An 18,638-nucleotide genomic window follows, 5' to 3' on the forward strand; every position below is an offset into this window, starting at 1 on the left:
AACAGTCAGGTACAGCTAAACATCTTTTTAGCAATGGCTTAAATGACTCCTCAAAACTTAAAAGGAATGAACTCAGCTACATGGCTGAGTTAGAATTTTGGCAAAGAATTAACAGCAAGTAAACTGAAGTTACTGAAATTAGTCCCATGAGTAATACTTTCAGACTCCTCGTTTGAAGAGCCCTGGATGACAAGGCTCCCTCATTTAAAAGAGTTTTTGTCCTACTCACACTAAACAAAAAAAGCTTTCAAGATGTGAAGTCAACCAAAAGGAATCAAACTGAGGTGTTTTGTTTGGTTGTTTTGGGTTTTTTATTTTTCTTTCTCATTTATGTACTTTTAAAAGGCACATTTCAGCCACTTCATGTATTTGGATTATGATTCCTAAAGCCAAACAAATCTCTGAGACAGGATGTTCTTGATGAGATCTTTATTGATATGTAAAAGATGCATCAAACCTGAGTTCTTACATTGTTGCACTATTACACCTGAAACAATTATCACAGAATCATAGAATAGAATGACCCAAGTGCCATCAGCATGTACACATGCATCAAAAGCACAGAGAGCAGCTGAGGGAGGGGATTCTCCCCCTCTGCTCTGCTGAGACCCCCCCTGGAGTGCAGTTCTGGAGTCCCCAGCATCAGAAGGACACAGAGCTCCTGGAAGGTGTCCAGAGGAGCCACTCAAATGCTCAGAGGGCTGAGCAGCTCCCTGGGAAGCCAGGCTGAGGGATTGGGGTTGTTCAGCTTGGAGAAGAGGAGGCTCCCAGGGGAGCTCAGAGCAACCTTCCAATATCTGAAGGGGCTCCAAGAAAGCTGGGGGAGGGCTTTGGACACGGGGCGGGGTAGGGAGAGGACAAGATTTAGGTTGGACATGAGGAAGAAATTCTTTAATTTGAGGGTGGTGAGAAGATCTACAGGTTTCCCAAGGAAGCTGTGGCTGCCCCATCCCTGGCAGTGTCTCAGCTCAGGTTAGATAGGGCTTGGAGCAACCTGGGCTGTGGGAGGGGTCCCTGCCCACACAGGAGATTTGAGTTTAGATGATCTTGAATCACAGAATCACAGAATCACAGAATTGGCTGGGTTGGAAGGGACCTCAGAGATAATCGAATCCAAACCTGAATGACCACTGCGGTTGCTAGACCATGGCACTCAGTGCCACATCCAGTCTCTTTGGAAATAGCTCCAGACACGGAGAATCCACCCCTTCCCTGGGCAGCCCATTCCAATGCCTGATCACCCTCTCCAGAAAGAAATTCTAATATCCACCCTAAACCTCCCTTGGCACAACTTGCCCTCTTGTCTTGTTGAAAGTCGTCTGGCAAAAGAGCCCAACCCCCCCCTGGCTCCAACCTCCTTTCAGGGAGTTGGAGAGAGTGATGAGGTCTCCCCTGAGCCTCCTCTTCTCCAGCCTCAACACCCCCAGCTCTCTCAGCCTCTCCTCATAGGGTCTGTGCTCGAGTCCCTTCACCAGCCTGGTTGCCCTCCTTTGGACCTGCTCCAGGACCTCAATCTCCTTCCTGAACTGAGGGGCTCAGAACTGAAGGTCCCTTCCAACCCAAACCACTCTATGATGACGATTCTATGATTTCCCAGCAGCTGCATCAACTTCCTCCAACTACCAACAGGCCACATTTGGCTGATACACCGTTTCCTTCTCAGAGTTACTGAACTGCTACGGTTGGAAAAGGCCTTTAAGATGAGATCCAACCATTAACCCAGCGGTGCCAAGGCCCCCAGCACCACATCACCAAAACCTCACCAGGGATGGGAGCCCAACTCCCCGGCTGTCTCCTGTTTTTTTTCTTCTAAACTTCGTTTCCATTGACCTATCACAGACCTGACCGGGCATACTCCTTGTCTGACGACTTTATTTCCTCAAAACACTCACGGCTTCCCCTCAGTAGCCATCCAGCCTGCGGCACCTTCCACAAGAAAAAAAACATCACAAAAAACCATCCCAAAACAAAAAAAAAAGCGGCACAGACAAGAAAAAAAATTAATTCTGACCTCGCTGTACCTCCTCGGGTGATTATTACGGTAAAAACTTCCTCAAAGTACCACAGATCTCCACCCCGCAGAGCCCCCGGGTCTCTCCCAGCTCGGCGCCATTGCGCATGCGCGCAGCCTCACAGCCCCGCCTTTTGCCGCCAGAGCTGAGGCGCATGCGCACTCCCCCGGTCCGTCCCCGGCGCGGCGCATGGGCCCTGAGCCCCGGCGGGTCCCGCGGTGCATTGTAGGGAAGAGGCGGCTCTTGTCCCGGCGGAGCCTGGCGGTGAATCCTCCCGGCCGCTCACAGCAGTGTAGAGCCGCTTCCCCCCCCTCTCCTTCCCTCTCCCTCCACCTCACACCCCCCTACCCCCCCCCCTTCCCCTCCTCCTCCCTCCGGCCCACGGATTTAAAGGGGCAGCGGCGCCAATCCGAGGGGTTGGGTGGGTGGGGGGGTTTGGGGTGGGGGGGGGGGAAGAAAAGGAGGAGAAAAGGGGGGGTGGGGGAATCATGCCGAACTTCTGCGCGGCTCCCAACTGCACCCGCAAGAGCACCCAGTCCGACCTCGCCTTCTTCCGCTTCCCACGGGACCCGGTCAGGTGAGACCCCCACCTCCCTAAGCCGAGGGTTGCCGGTGCCTCCTCAGCAGAAGGGAGCGGGTTAGGGGCGCGGACGGGAGGGTTTGGGGAATGTCCTCCTCTCCCCGCCGGCCCGCAGCCCTCCGAGGAGACACCGCGATGCAGAGGCGCCTCCTTCCTTCCTTTCCTCCCTCCTTCCTTCCCCCGCAGCCCCTCCGCATTGCTCCTCACCTAGGAGGGAGGAGAAGGGGGAAGGGAGGGAAATGCGAGGGGCCGGTGGCCGCGGGGAGCTGCCGGTTCTCCTGGCGGAGGCCGCCGCTCGCTGTGCCGCCGGGAGGGCGGGGTTCGGCGGGACCCTGCGGCCCAAGGCGGAGAGGGGTGGTGGGGATGGGGATGGAGGGGGAGGAAGGAAGGAGGGAGGGAGCTGCGCAGGCGCCGGCCCGGCAGCCGCTTCCCTGACACCCCCAGGAGCGGGAGGGAGGGAGGGAACTCGTGGGAGTGATGGTGGCGGACGGCGGTGCCGGTCCGGGGGGTGGAGGGTGAGGGCGGCTGCGGGTGTGAGGTGACCTGGGGGGGTGGAGGGGGTTTGAAGGGTAACGGGGAAAGGAGATGATGCTGAGCATGTTAGGGGAGTGAGGAGGTGAAAGGGGGGAGGGAAGGGAATCCTCGGCGTGTAAGGGGCTGGCGAGCTGAGGGTGTGAGGGTAGTGGGGTGCTGAAGGTGTGAGGAGATGTCTGGGTGTGAGGGGTTGGGGGGTGGGATGCTGAGCATGTGAGGGAGCGAGGAGGGGGTTTTCTGTAAGGGGAGAGGTGAGAGTTTGAGGGGAGTTGGTCTGAGGGAGTCAGGGAGGTGATGCTGAGCATGTCAGGGGAGTGAGGATAGGGTTTTCTGTAAGGGGAAAGGTGGGCTGAGAGCGTGAGGGAATTAGGGACTTAGAGAGTGAGGGGGCTGCCTGGTTGTGAGGGGAGTTGGGGTCTGAGGGAGTGAGGGTCTGCCTGGGTGTGAGGGGTTGGGGCGTGGGATGCTGAGCATGTGAGGGGAGTGAGGATGGGGTTCTCTGTAAGGGGAGAGGTGGGCTGAGAGTGTGAGGGGTGTTGGGATCTGAGGGAGTGAGGGGCTGCCTGGGTCTGAGGGAAATTGGGGTCTGAGGGAGTGAGAGGCTGCCTGGTTGGGGGGCAGGGGGCTGAGGGGGTTGATGCTGAGGGTGTGAGGGTAGTGGGGGGCTGAAGGTGTGAGGAGATGTCCAGGTGTGAAGGGTTGGGGAGTGGGATGCTGAGTATGTGAGGGAGCGAGGAGGGGGTTTTCTGTAAGGGGAGAGGTGAGAGTGTGAGGGGAGTTGGTCTGAGGGAGTGAGGGGCTGCCTGGTTGGGGGGTGGGATGCTGAGCGTGTCAAGGGAGTGAGGATGGGGTTTTCTGTAAGGGGAAAGGTGGGCTGAGAGCGTGAGGGAGTTAGGGACTTAGTGAGTGAGGGGGCTGCCTGGTTGTGAGGGGAGTTGGGGTCTGAGGGAGTGAGGGTCTGCCTGGGTGTGAGGGGCTGGGGGGTGGGATGCTGAGCGTGTCAAGGGAGTGAGGATGGGGTTTTCTGTAAGGGGAAAGGTGGGCTGAGAGTGTGAGGGAATTAGGGACTTAGTGAGGGGCTGCCTGGTTGTGAGGGGAGTTGGGGTCTGAGGGAGTGAGGGTCTGCCTGGGTGTGAGGGGTTGGAGGGTGGGATGCTGAGCATGTGAGGGGAGTGAGGATGGGGTTCTCTGTAAGGGGAGAGGTGGGCTGAGAGTGTGAGGGGTGTTGGGATCTGAGGGAGTGAGGGGCTGCCTGGGTCTGAGGGATATTGGGGTGTGAAGGGCTGCCTGGGTCTGAGGGAAATTGTGATTTGAGGGAGTGAGGGGCTGCCTGGTTGGCGGGTGGGATGTTGAACATGTGAAGAGTGTAAGGATGGGGTTCTCTGTAAGGGGAAAGATGGGGTGAGAGTGTGGGGGGCTGTGAGAGGAATTAGGGACTGATTGGCTGCCTGGTTGTGAGGGAAATTGGGGTCTGAGGGATTGAGAGGGTGCCTGGCTGGGGGGGAAGGGGCTGAGGGGGTTGATGCTGAGGGTGTGAGGGTAGTGGGGGGCTGAAGGTGTGAGGAGATGTCTGGGTATGAAGGGTTGGGGGGTGGGATGCTGAGCATGTGAAGGGAGTGAGGAGGGGGTTCTTCGTAAGGGGAGAGGTGGGCTGAGAGTGTGAGGGGAGTTGGGGTCTGAGGGAGTGAGGGGCTGCCTGACTGTGAGGGAAATTGTGATTTGTGGCAGTGAGGGGCTGCCTGGCTGTGAGGGGAGTTAGGATTTGACAGAGTGAGGGGGCTGTCTGGCTATGAGGTAAATGGGGTTTTGAGGGAGTGAGGGGGTGCCTGGCTGTGAGGGCTGTGTGAGGTGCTATTCTCTGGGCTGTATGTGGGTGTTGAAGGTGTGCAAATCTCTTAGGGGTGTAGGGCAGCAATGGGATGTATGGCTGACAGAGTTGTGGGGTAGCTGGAGGGGTGCAGCAGCAATGGGGTTCAGGTCATGGAAGTCTGTCAGTTATACTGTGTACTGAGGTGATGTGGTGCTGCATGAAGAGGTGTGTGTGTGACAAATGGGACACTGGTGTGACAAGCAGCTGTCACAGGATTACAGGTGTGATGGTGATGGAGCAGCATGAGCAACAGCAGAAGTCTTGGGGTATTCACTTTCCCAATGGGTAGTAAGCAGGTAAAACAAGAAGTGTGTGCTTAAAAGGCCATGGAAGATGCCATTAAGATTAAATCATGCACTTAGATGTAGAAAAGCCCATGTAGAAGCTCATCTTAAAAACTAGGTAACAGTCTTAAAATCATTTGACTTGCTCCTCATGGTTTTGGAAAGTTCATAGATGCTAGAGCAATACCAGTTTTCTCTCCCCTAGCAGTAGGTAATTAAGGCTGAATTTTTTGACTATTTATACGTGACATTCATTTGCTTCCTTCCTTGAAGCTGCTTGACCTGATTTTTTTTAAATTTCCAAACCCATAGGAATTGTGGGTACATAGATTTCTCTTAGAAAACTGTCCTCTGCAAGGGATTTCAAAAGAATATACAAAGAACTCATCTATAGGCTTGAAGATGTGTTTTCAGTTATGTTTTCAAGCCCTGCAGGGTGGGTGCAATGCTTGCATTAATGCCAGGAGAACCAGGCCTCCTCATGCACATAGGCTGCAAGTTTTTCTAGTAGTATTTGTTATGGCAAATGTTTATGCTTTAAATGAAAACAGAAATAGAAGTAGTTCAGTAAAGCGCTGACTTTATGTTGTGCTTCTGTTATTTACTCCTGGCGTTGTCTCTTTCCACCCTCTGTCCATTATTTCATAGTAAGAGTATTCCAACTTCTAACCAGCATTTGTGGGAGTTTAGAAGTAGAAATCTTTTGAAAAAAAATTGTGTGTCAGCTACAGTAAGCTGGAACGATGCAGATTTATGGATGTTTCCTTTGCAAACTTTAAAGTGGGTTGCAGACATGTATTTAGGAAGTTTACATTTTTATAGTGTGTGAGTAAACATGCTTTCTGAATGCACAACTACTTCATAATCCCTTCAAGTAGTTCAGGCTGATATGGTTCATGTTCCTGTGACAGAATAGTAGAAAACAGAGTTAAAATTGAAGCTGAAGGATCATCCAGATCTTGCCACTGGCTAAAGGAAGAATAAGTTACACCAAACTTTTTCTAGCATCTTTGCCATGCTCTTAAAATTATGTGGTGTCTCTAGAAGTTCTCTACAAGTTTTTTTCCCCCTAGTATCTTGCACTTTTTTTCATTTAAACCTATGTTAAAAAGCCCAGAATTGATCTTGTGTTCTGGTTTAACAACAGTGTTTAAAGGCTGACAAATCTATGCAATATTCTGGCTTCACAGCCTGGAGGATGTTAGTGGTTTATTCATCCTGTTTGAACTACAGCAGCCATCTGCAGCTGTAAATGACAATGTGTTGCTTGTACTGCTTGCTGTCTTATAAACCTCTTACCATTATAGGTCAAACTGATGTGGTGAGCAAAGTACTTCATGCCAAAAATGTGTTGTTTGCACTTGACAGCTTATAGTGAGAGAGTTGGGTATATGATGGCATTGGAATACATCTTTTCAAACAAATTCTAATTAAAAAATAATAATAATTGTTGAGAAATACATAGTCCAAGGTAAATTGTTCTACTACCTTACTCCTTTCAGTTTTTCCAAATAACTGAATAATTGCTGTTATGTTTTTCCAGTTCCATGCTAACCATTTCCAGTTAGATGTTTCAAGTCTGAACATCTCTGAAGCATTAGCAAGTCTGTGAGAGCATAACCAGTTATGTCAGACCAGCTTCGTTTATTGTCCCTGCCTGAGAAAATGAGAAGGGGGTGCACAGATTAATTAGGCTTTGAAAAATAACCAGATGATTTAATGGATGGTTTGGATGATTTTCATCCCAAATATCAGTGTGAGAAGCCTCTGTAACCCCCATAAGGATGCATACTTGAGAGTTTTACCCAGTCTAGACAGTAGTCCCCACAGTAAGATCTGTCAGTTTAACCCTTATCTGTGTTTCTGACCCTGTTTGTCATGGTGGTTTGAGTTTAGATAAGGTGTAAGCACTTAAAACAAAGTATTTCTTCAGCAAAGAGATGCAGCTGACTGATACTGAGGTAACATAAATGATTTACACTCTCTTTGCCCCTAAATGGAGTGCCATTTGAGCTTCCATGAGGTGTCAGCAGATCTCTGAAAATGTGAAGTTTGAGGTTGAAGAAAACCTTAAAAGCTGATGAGTGATACCTAAGCAGTGGTGTAACATATTGCATTGAAATTACCTTTGATTTGTGCCAGATATTTTGCAACTGAAGCCCTTGTGCAACAGCATGCAGTGTGTCTTAGCTGAACACTAAAATACTGTAGAATTTTTATACATAAAGTGTAAAATATTTTTAATTGATGCAGAGCTGTGTTGGGTAATTTCAGGGGTCTCACCTCCTTTTTTTTTTTTGTTCATCCACTCCATATTCCTCAGAGAGCATTCATTTTGGAGCCAAACTTGTACCAAGAAGGGCTGAATTCAGACTGAGATGTTGATTGTGTGTTTGAGTCCAGTCACAGAACCTTCACCATCTCTCTCCAATCCTGTAGCTACCTGAGAGAACATCAGTCCTCCAGGCTTTGCCAGTAGAGATTCCTAGATGTCTAGAGCTCCTGTTTCCCATCCAATGGTAAAAACCACAAACTGGGGCTCTTTGAACCAAGGACTTTTGGGTTGTGTGCTCAGTGTGGACTTGAGCACAAAAGGCAGGAGCCACAGTCACTTTTATGCAACTGTTGAAGAGGTTAGGAAGGGAGAGGAGTATTCCATGGTTAATTAATCTTCATGTGAATCATTTCCCAAGTAAGTCCCCTCTGAAGAGCTCATGTTATCTTTTGCTATCACTCATTACTCTGGTCCCTAGCTAATACTGGTGTCTACTTCTAGAACCACAGAGTGGTTTGGGTTGGAAGGGATCTTAATGGTCATCTAGGTTGAACTCCCCTGCAGTGAGCAGGGACGTCTTCAGCTGGATCAGGTCCAACCTAGCCTGGAATGTTTCCAGGGATGGAGCACCTGCCACCTCTCTGGGCAATCTGGGTCAGTCTTTTACCACCCTCATCATAAAACATTTCTTCTCTCTGTCTAGTTTAAATCTCCCCTCTTAGTTTAAAAACACCCCTTGCTGTATTGCTACACACCCTGTTAAAAAGCCTTTCTCCAAGTCACCTTGAAGTATTGAAAGGCCCTGATAAGGTCTCACTGCAGCCTTCTCCAGGCTGAACAACCCCTTGTTCAGTGGTTGGCAGCAACTTTGGAGTTGAAAAGGTTCAAGTTGATTCTTGTCTGCCCTTGACAACTGTGTGCCAGTTCTAGATGCACAGTTAGAGTCACCAAATTGTCCCTCTACTTGCCAGAAGGTGATTCAGAGTAATTACCCTAATATGAGGAGCTCCTACTTTGCTCCCTGTCAATCATCCTCAGCTTCCAGGAGTCCTGAGAGAGGCAGGTGAGAGCACTGGGGTCAGACCCTGGACTGAAATCCTCCCCACTTTCTCTAGAACCATTTTAACAGCGTGGTGTGATCACATTTAGTGAATTACCTAGAAAGCAACCTGAGAGCTGCTTTCAGTATAACTTGCATGTAAAAAGACTGTTTATATACCATCTGTTTAAATGAAGAGCACTCTCCTGTTACCTTGCTGAGCAATTGCAATATTCAGGCAGGAGTGTAAAATTTGTTGTGCCAAAACCAAGCAAAAAGCTTATTAATATTAGCAGTAGTATTAATAATTATTAGGGACCATATGTCAAGGTCTGTGAGAGCAATATTATAAATTATTCCTGATTTATGGAAATTCTTGTCTGCTTTTTGATATTTTGCACGTATGAAAAATTGCTGTGTGTATCTTAAGAGATGAGAATCCAAGATTTGTCCTCTTTCATCTTCACACTTGCCCTCTACTCTGCTCAGAGTGGAGGTGATGGTGAATCCACTCAAAGCTTTGAATTTCTTACTTGTGCTGCCCACCAAAACACCTGGCAAGACAGCTTTCATTCCTACATTGTTGAATAATCACTTTTTTCTCCCTTCTTGCTCCTGTGAGCAATAATTCTGTGTTTGCAGTCAAAACCAATAATAAAATTGCTTGTAATTTCTTGCTATTGGGTCAGAACTCATTATTTTAGGAATAATCATAAAACCAAGACTTAAGCTTTTTGTTTTCAAGTGGTCTGTGTAATTCTTCCATTTTCATGAATTTCAGCCATGGTTGTGTTGTGAGGAGGTGTCCTCCACTTTACCCTATTGAAGTAGCAGGGGTTTGATGTAACTTTTCTGTAGGTCCCTGGAACTTTGTGGATATTCCCAAATAGGTGCTCTAAAATATTAGTTTATATTCATATTGATCACTGATACTGCTGTAATTCTTTATAATGTTGTTTTCTCTGGTGTTCTTGAGGTTGTGTGGGGAAGGATCCACTCTATGAGGAACAGGAGCACCCATTGTGTTCATGTGAAGGCTTTTAGGCACCTGTACTTTGTAACTTTTTTTCTTGTGCTGTTGTGAATTGGTGACTCAGGAATCATAGAATTGGCTGGGTTGGAAGGGACCTCAGAGATCATCAAGTCCAACCCTTGATCCACTACTGCTGCAGTTCCCAGCCCATGGCACTGAGTGCCACATCCAGGCTCTTTTGAAATATCTCCAGACACGGAGAATCCACCCCTTCCCTGGGCAGCCCATTCCAATGCCTGATCACCCTCTCCAGAAAGAAATTCTTTCTAATCTCCAACCTAAACCTCCCCTGGCACAACTTGAGACCATGGCCTCTTGTCTTGCTGAGAGTTGCCTGGGAAAAGAGACCAACTCCCCCCTGGCTCCAACCTCCTTTCAGGGAGTTGGAGAGAGTGATGAGGTCTCCCCTGAGCCTCCTCTTCTTCAGGCTGAACACCCCCAGCTCCCTCAGCCTCTCCTCATAGGGTCTGTGCTCGAGTTCCTTCACCAGCCTGGTTGCCCTCCTTTGGACCTGCTCCAGGACCTCAGTCTCCCTCCTGAACTGAGGGGCCCAGAACTGGACACAAGACTCAAGCTGTGGCCTCACCAGCGCTGAGCACAGGGGCAGAATCCCTTCCCTGGACCTGCTGGCGACGCTGTTCCTGAGCCAGCCCAGGATGCCATTGGCCTTCTTGGCCACCTGGGCACACTGCTGGCTCCTCTTCAGCTTCCTGTCAATCCAGACTCCCAGGTCCCTTTCTGCCTGGCTTCTCTCAGCCACTCTGTCCCCAGCCTGGAGCTCCCCATGGGGTTGTTGTCTTGAACCTCATCCCATTGGGATCAGCCCAACTCTCCAGTCTCTCCAGGTCCCTCTGCAGAGCCCTCCTGCCTTCCAGCTGATCCACACTCCCCCCCCAGCTTAGTGTCATCTGCAAAGTTGCTGATGATGGACTCAATCCCCTCATCTAAATCATCAATGAAGATGCCAGGAGGTGTAAGCAAATGCATTGGAATACTGCTATTTCAGAGGGTTATTTTTGCTGGGAGAAAAAGCTTTTAAATACTGATTTATCAATGGCTGATGGAGTCTCATTAATTTCTACACATATTTTCACTGTACAAATAAAACAATGTGAGTTTTACTGGAGTAGCTGTGCAGAATCAGTCTATGCATGGTGCTCAAAAATCCATAATAAGAAAGTGATGGCATGGATTTTATAGGGGAAAATATAAGGTGAATAATGCATTTGCATCAGTTATTGCAAGGCTTTTACTCACCAGAAGGAACAGTATCTTGCATCTCAAAAAGGAGCTCTGTTAGTGGGGTCAATGTTTTCTTTAGCTTTGTGTTGTATCTCAGAAGTAATCCAAACTGGAAGAGTTTCCAGGCATCTAAGGAAAGCTTCAGATGTGTGACTATTACAGAATGATGATTTTTTTTAATTTTTATTTCACTTTCCAAAGATCTAGCCTTCCCAATGACCACAATAAATAAGAAAACTGCTGTATTTTGGGAGGAGGCAGAGAAGACCACTATTCTTCTAGCTGCTTTCAAAAACTTGGATTTTATAAGCACATCTCTTTTAACTTTTCAAGATTAAATTCTTAAGTATTTAAAATAGTCATGTTTGGTGAGACATGGTGTTACAACCTCCTGTGTGTGAAGGCAGGAATACACAGATTAGGGGGAAATATTCCTGAATTTGCTGCAGTGCTGTAAAGCAAGGATATATAAATTAATGGAAAAGATTCCTGAATTTGCTGGGGTGTGAAGTGGTGAGCAAAAAGGTAAAAAACAAGGTTTTTAAAATGTTTTTGGTGTGTAGTTGTTTTTAAAAAAATATTTTTGGTGGCTTGTTATAAATAAAGCTTAGTTTGGCCTTGCATAGAGGGCAGGGCTCACTGTGCTCCCTGTTTTGAGTAGGATTTGGAATTGTGGGAGACCTTCCTTTATCTTAAGACTAGCTCATTCTTTTCCTTTTGTATGCAGATGCCAGAGATGGGTAGAGAACTGTCGAAGGGCAGATTTAGAAGATAAAACTCCAGATCAACTCAACAAGCACTACAGATTGTGTGCTAAACATTTTGAGACTTCCATGATATGTAGAAGTGTAAGTAAACCCCAAACATTTCTTTATTTCATCTTGCAAAACGTGACTGGTGCTCTTCATCAGAATGTTGCATTTTAATCCTTGATCCCCTGGGTAGCTGGTCCCTGGGAAAATAGATATTTTTGTCTTAATTAAGATCATTTTCATGGTCCAGGGCACTCCACAGTCTCACACAAAGGATGGAGGTGAAAATGAGCAGTTGGGGAAGAGAAAAGCAGAGCTGCTTCTGCTGGTTGAGTGTATTTTGGAGCCCCGATCTTTCCTGCAGTTCATTTTGTTCCCTGTCACTAGATGTTACAACATTATATAAATTTATTTGGTGTAAATATGTCTGTTTGAATACCTCCAGTTATTTAAAATCATTAATGTGCTGTTACTGAAGCTTGAGCATGGTGGGATTCAGTTAAATTGCACTCTGTTGTGGCCAAGAGATTTGAACATCTGTCAAGTTCTTGGTGGCTGTTATATTTTATCCAGCTGAAATCATGGCACTCTTAATAAAATAATAGCTTTCAATTCTTCTTGTTAACATAATAATGCTGATTTTAACAGCTTACTTCACAGCAGGAAGTGGCAAATTTGGGGCTTTGTATCAAGTTTCAGTTTTCAGGTTGAATTTTACATGGATGCAGAGGCAAAATCAATCCTTTGGTTATGAAGGATAATTAAAAATACACAGGTCAGACTCTGGGCTCCTGGTGATATTACACATGATGGGGGCTCCAATTAGCCAGAAAGAAATGAACAAATTGAGTGTTGGAAATAATTCTGAATCTGAAATGAAGCTTTATGAAACAGTTTGTTTAAAATGTGTTCCAGTCTAATGATAATTATAAACATAATCAGTTAAAAATTCTATACTTACTGGAAATTAGCCAGCTTAGATGATGTAAGTTTACAGTATATCCAAATGAAAAATTTTGCTTACAGGGTTTTTATTTAACTGCTGGAAACCTTTACATAACCACCAGAAGCCTTTTCTTCCTCCTGCTCATTTCACCAGATATATTTTCCTTCATTATGATCCTCTGTGGGAGTGTTTTGTGGATTTCATAAGGCTGCATAAAGGAGCAGTTGAACCTTTTAACTGTGCAAATGATTATGTGATTGTTTCTAGAACTGTGAAATAATAGGTAAAAACCAAAACTCAGTAGTAATAAGAGGTTTCTGATAGGTGTCTTTTTTGTCCAGAAAAAAAAAAAATAATATTACAGTATTAATTATTGCATTGGGGGTCTTTGATGTGAAAATAACAGGGAAGAAAATTGTGGGTTGGTGTGATGAGGGTTTTTTTAAAATATATTTTAAATATTTTAAAATATATTTTAAATATTTTTAAATATATTTTAAATATTTTAATATATTTAATTTAAAAAAAAAATATATTTTAAATATTTTTTTAAATATCACCCCAAAATGTGAATTGCACAGCATCGTTTTCTCTTTGCTTTGAAACATCAGAAAGAAAAAAACCCTTAAAAATAAATTTTAAAAAAGGGGGAGGAGGGGACTATGGCTTCTGAAATTCCAAAAGCTTTTTGTGCACATATAGGAGTGAGAAATTCCCCAAATCCTTATTCCCCAATCTCCTTGCAGAGCCCTTACAGAACGGTTTTACGGGATAATGCTGTGCCAACAATATTTGATCTTACAAGTCACCTGAACAATCCCCACAGCAGACACAGGAAAAGGATAAAAGAGCTGGTAAGGTTTTCATATAAGATTTTGGGGGTTTAATATTAAAAATACAGGCCAATAAGTTCAGGTGAAACTTCTGAAGTGTCAAATAATAGTATTTAGCTCTTGAGTGTTTATGTTGTGTGCCCAAAGATTATGATGATAACAACTGGAAGGTTTAATGAAATAATCTGGAAAATTGTGTTGATCCAGAGCTGATTCTGTCTTCCAAAGGAACTGCATAACTTCCTTTTTCTTGTTATTACTGTGCTGAGTAGCCTGGTGTTCTGAAATTCTTGCTACATCTTCAGTTCACCTGTTTAACTTTTGTAGTCTGCACCTTGCTTGTTTTAGATTATTGTTTAGAAAAGCTGATCCAGGGATAAAACCAAGATAGGAGAAGTCTGTCTAGGTCTCTGTGCTTATAAGTATACTGAAAATTAAGGGGAATTCAACTCCTAAACTTTGTTTATATGTTGGAAAGTTAAAATTTCTAAATATTTCTTCATGATGTTCAGGCTTTTTATTGACTGAAAGTAGAGTTAAAGATGGTTTTGTCTATTCATACTAAAGCAGAATTTATTAATGGAATCTGTTTACTAATAATTATAAAATACATGTTGAGCAAACTCCTGATATAAATATGGGAACAGTTGGAGCAAACTGTTGTCATGTAGTTAGTAGATATGTGTCATGGGGAAAATAAACTACCTGAAGAAACCTCCTTCTCTTGGACCTCCTAATACTTCCTGGTAAATATGAACACAGCAAATGTCTCATTTACAGTATTTGATCTTGTGGTTTTTTAATAATTTTAGGCTATTTGCTTTATATCATCAATATAAGTTGTTTTCTTTTTTGTTAAAGAGCGAAGATGAAATAAGAACACTGAAGCAACAAAAGAGTAAGTGGGCAAAATAATTTTCATAAAAGTTGGGTTTCTGAGGCTGACAAGGTAATAAAGGGCACATAATTAAGTTTATATCTACTGGGAGGATTGTTGGGTGGCTGCTTGATTCAAACTTTTAGTGTAAACTCTCTCGGAAATACTCGTTTTTAAATAGGACTCATTCTTAAAGCTAATGGGAGGAATAGTCAGGGAAAGCAAATGTTATGTTTTATTCACATAATCTTGACCCTTATGGTGTTTTACATTTTGTAGTTGAAGCTTTTGAACGGGAACAGGCAACTCAAGACCTGAATGAAAGCAATGAACAAAATACTGTCTCAGAGGAAGGAGGGGGAGAGCAAGAGGAAGAACCTGTGCCCTTAACAGTGGAAGAAAGGGAAAACAAAGACTACCTGAAATCTTTGTTTGAAATTTTGATCCTGATGGGCAAACAAAATATTCCTTTGGATGGCCACAATGTTGATGAGCTTCCAGAAGGTATTTTTACTTCAGATAACTTTCAGGCTCTACTGGAATGTAGAATCAATGCTGGAGATGAAGTTCTGAGGAGGCGATTTGAAATGACTGCAGTCAACCTCGAGTACTGTTCAAAAACCCAGCAGAAACAAATGCTTGAAATCTGTGAAAGCTGTGTTAGAGAAGAGACACTGAGGGAAGTAAGAGACTCACACTTCTTTTCTCTTGTCACTGATGAAGTAGTAGACATAGCAGGAGAGGAACATTTGCCAGTGTTGGTGAGATTTGTTGATGATTCTCATAATCTACGAGAAGAATTTGTAGGTTTTCTACCGTATGAGGCTGACCCTGAAATTTTAGCTGTGAAGTTCCACACAACTATTACTGAAAAGTGGGGTTTAAACATGGAGTACTGTCGAGGTCAAGCCTACATTGTCTCCAGTGGGTTTGCTTCTAAAATGAAAATTGTGGCTACAAGACTCCTGGAAAAGTATCCCCAGGCTGTGTATACATTGTGTTCTTCGTGTGCCTTAAATGTTTGGCTGGCAAAATCCATTCCTGTCGTTGGTGTTTCTGTTGCATTAGGAACAATGGAAGAAGTTTGCTGTCTTTTCCATCAGTCTCCACAGTTACTAGTAGAACTGGACAACACAATTTCTCTGCTCTTCCAGAACAATAAGGAGAAGTCTAACCAGCTGAAGGAGATCTGTCGTTCCCAGTGGACACTCAGGCACGATACCTTTGAGGTTTTAGTGGACCTCATACAAGCCTTGGTGCTGTGCTTGGATGCTGTGGGCAACGACTCATCTGTCAGGTGGAGCAACTTCATTGCTGGGCGAGCATTTATACTTTCAAGTGCGTTAACAGATTTTGATTTCATTGTCACTGTTGTAATTCTGAAAAACATCCTGTCCTTCACGAGAGCATTTGGGAAAAACCTCCAAGGACAAACATCCGACGTCTTCTTCGCAGCCGGCAGCTTAACGGCCGTGCTGCATTCCCTGAATGAAGTGATGGAGAACATTGAAGTTTACCACGAGTTTTGGTTTGAGGAAGCAACAAACCTGGCTACAAAACTGGATGTACAAATTAAACTCCCAGGAAAATTCCGCAGGGCACAACAGAGCAGCCTTGACTCCGAGGTAACGTCAGAAAACTACTACAAAGAAATCCTCAGCGTCCCCACAGTGGAGCATGTTATTCAAGAATTAAAAGATATCTTCTCAGAACAACATTTAAAAGCTCTGAAGTGTTTATCCTTAGTGCCCTCGGTCATGGGGCAGCTCAAATTCAATACATCTGAGGAGCACCACGCTGACATGTACAAAAATGACTTGCCCAATCCAGACACTCTTTCTGCTGAGCTCCACTGTTGGAGAATCAAGTGGAAGCACAGAGGAAAAGACATTGAACTTCCCTCAACTATTTATGAAGCTCTTCACTTGCCTGACATTAAGTTTTTCCCTAATGTGTATGCTTTGCTTAAAGTCTTGTGCATCCTTCCAGTGATGAAGGTGGAAAATGAAAAGTATGAAATGGGACGGAAGCGGTTAAAAGCCTACCTGAAAAACACCCTGACAGAGCAAAGGTCAAGCAACCTGGCTTTGCTGAACATAAACTTTGATATCAAACATGACTTAGATCTAATGGTGGACACCTACATAAAACTCTACTCAGACAAAGTGGAATTTCAAGAAGTCTTTATTCCCTCCAACAACTCTGAAGTAACAGAGAATGCTTGATTTATTTTTTAATTATTTTTTTTTTTTTGACCTCTAAGCAATCTGTTGAAACAGCTTTTTCTTTAATGAACTTTCAATGCTGGAAAAAAAACCCCTGTGAAATCTTAAATCACTGCAGTTGTATTTCCATTTTAGGTCTCGGACTGAAGAATCTGTGGTCAGTGACCCAGATTATGTTTTGTTAGTCTTCATTAAATGTGTTACATGAACAAAACCAAGCCTGAAAATAAGCCCATGCTCTTGGCAGAGGTGCTTTCTTCATCTGATTGACTTGACTTAGGTGCTCATTTTACTTTATTGCATCTTGGAAAAAAATACATTGTGGTTGGATGGGGCTGTTACATTATGAATTAGGGTAAAAAAAACCAACCTCAAAATGTGTTAAAAAGCATAATCCATTTCAGTCCTGTTACATAGGATTTTATTTCTTTTTGAAAATTAAAAAAAAAAAGGTCTTTGATGTATATTTTAATTGGAGTTTTGGAGAGTGGATTCAGCTATTGCACGACCCTCGTGCTGTGGACTGTTGTCAGTGTGAAGTGTTTTAGTGGTATAGAGGTATGTTTACAGTTTCACTGGAAGACTCAACCTCTTTAATCTCTGGATGACTGTTTACATTCCTCTGTGTGAGACACAAAATCCTTTTCTTTAGGCTTTTAACAGGCATGGCAAGGAGTACTGAAATTCCTAAAAGACACTAAAAAAACTTAAAATTTATTCCACAAATGTTTAAATCTCTTTGTTCTGTCTTGACTCTTGACACAGAAGTGTGCATCTTATCGTCTGCTTATTTTTAAACTCACCCAGGAAATAATAAAATTAGAGTTTGGGTTTTGTCTAGGTGTAAGACTGAAAATATTGCTGTTATTTTTGGCAAGAATAAAGCATTTTTTGTACAGTTTATTGCAATTTAAAATAAAATGTGAATTGCTTTTTACATAGTAGTGAGTTTCTTAGTAAAGCTGTGCCTCTGAGAATGTGTGTACCTTTGTAAGGTACCTTGTAGTCTTGGCAGTTTTTTCTGGGTTTTGGTTTGTTTTGGGTCTTTTTGCAGTTCTAGTGAATGGTATTGCCTGAAGACACAGGAGACTTTGTGTATCAACACTTCTGAGCTGTATGTTCTGCTGGAGTTTTTTGGGGGTTTTTTTAGGTATTTTGAGATGGCATGAGATACAGTGCTTTAATTGTGGAAGTTCTGTCTGACTAAACCTGGTGGAAACAGATTAAATCTGAAATAGCTGAAAAGTTCAGTTTTGCAGCTATCCTGATGCTTGCCAGTTTCATAACTTCTTTAGAGTTGTCCTGAGAAAGACCCCCAGCAGCAGCAAATTGAATGTTTGTACAAACTCATAGTGCTTTAATGCACTAATAATAAGAAGAAATTAAAAAAAAACAAAACACCCAACCAAGCAAAAAAACCCCACCTTTTCTTAAAGTAATCTAGAAGTGGCTATGTGCATCTTAAGAAGTGCTATCAGGTGTTTTAATTTATATTGGAGAAGTAAAAATTATTCCTGAAAAATATTATCTTCTCACTGCTATTTTTCTGTGCTTTCTGACAGTCTTCCCTGGTCATACAGTTGTTACCTCAATCAGTAAAAAGTGTTTTAGCTAATAGCTTGCTCTGTTCCTCTTCATATATGAAAATTCACATCTGTGTGAATGCTATGAGGAAAGAAAAAAAGATGGTTTAAAATTTTAGGTCATATAGAAAAGTGTCTGGTTTTTTTTTTTTGAATAGATTTCAATTAAAAAAATAAGCTTTTTAAGCTTTTTTTTTAAGCTTTTTTATTTTTTTAAGCTTTTTTCTAAAGCTTTTTTCCCATCCAGGGAGTGTCTGCCAGTTCCCCTGCTGCAATGTTTCACCACAGCAATGTAAGGTGGTTGTGACCTGTGAGGTTGTGAGCTTCTTATCAGAAAATCAGGTTGGATGAGCTTAGAGGCACAATCAGAGAAGGAAAATTACAGAATTATTAAGGCTGGAAAAGACCTCCAAGATCATCAAGACCAGCCTATGACCTAACACTACTACATCAGCTAGATCATGGCACTAAGCACCATGAGAGCAATTACTGTTTTGAAAAAATACTTGAAAATATTTGATAGCAATAATAAAATGGATTTCAGGAAGCCTGA

At 43.8% G+C, this 18,638-nt stretch overlaps 1 protein-coding gene across 1 annotated transcript; it reads left to right on the plus strand.

Moving 5' to 3' along the window:
- Window positions 1–2,171: 2,171 nt before the first annotated feature.
- On the plus strand, window positions 2,172–17,439 carry THAP12 (THAP domain containing 12). The gene is made up of 5 exons (XM_008495190.2): window positions 2,172–2,589; window positions 11,597–11,717; window positions 13,314–13,421; window positions 14,262–14,298; window positions 14,557–17,439. Exons 1-5 carry the CDS (start codon window positions 2,501–2,503, stop codon window positions 16,500–16,502), a joined length of 2,301 nt encoding a protein of 766 aa, XP_008493412.2. The 5' UTR covers window positions 2,172–2,500; the 3' UTR covers window positions 16,503–17,439.
- The last annotated feature ends 1,199 nt before the right edge of the window (window positions 17,440–18,638 follow it).

The sequence above is a fragment of the Calypte anna genome, chromosome 1, assembly GCF_003957555.1.
Source record: "Calypte anna isolate BGI_N300 chromosome 1, bCalAnn1_v1.p, whole genome shotgun sequence".
In the NCBI taxonomy this organism is placed as follows: Eukaryota; Metazoa; Chordata; class Aves; order Apodiformes; family Trochilidae; genus Calypte; species Calypte anna.

Excerpts from the sequence above, each read along its gene's own strand:
- THAP12 (XM_008495190.2), top strand. The coding sequence starts at position 2,501 with ATGCCGAACTTCTGCGCGGCTCCCAACTGCACCCGCAAGAGCACCCAG. Across the intron at positions 2,590-11,596 it reads TTCCCACGGGACCCGGTCAG|ATGCCAGAGATGGGTAGAGA; the intron begins GTGAGACCCCCA and ends TTTTGTATGCAG. Across the intron at positions 11,718-13,313 it reads CTTCCATGATATGTAGAAGT|AGCCCTTACAGAACGGTTTT; the intron begins GTAAGTAAACCC and ends ATCTCCTTGCAG.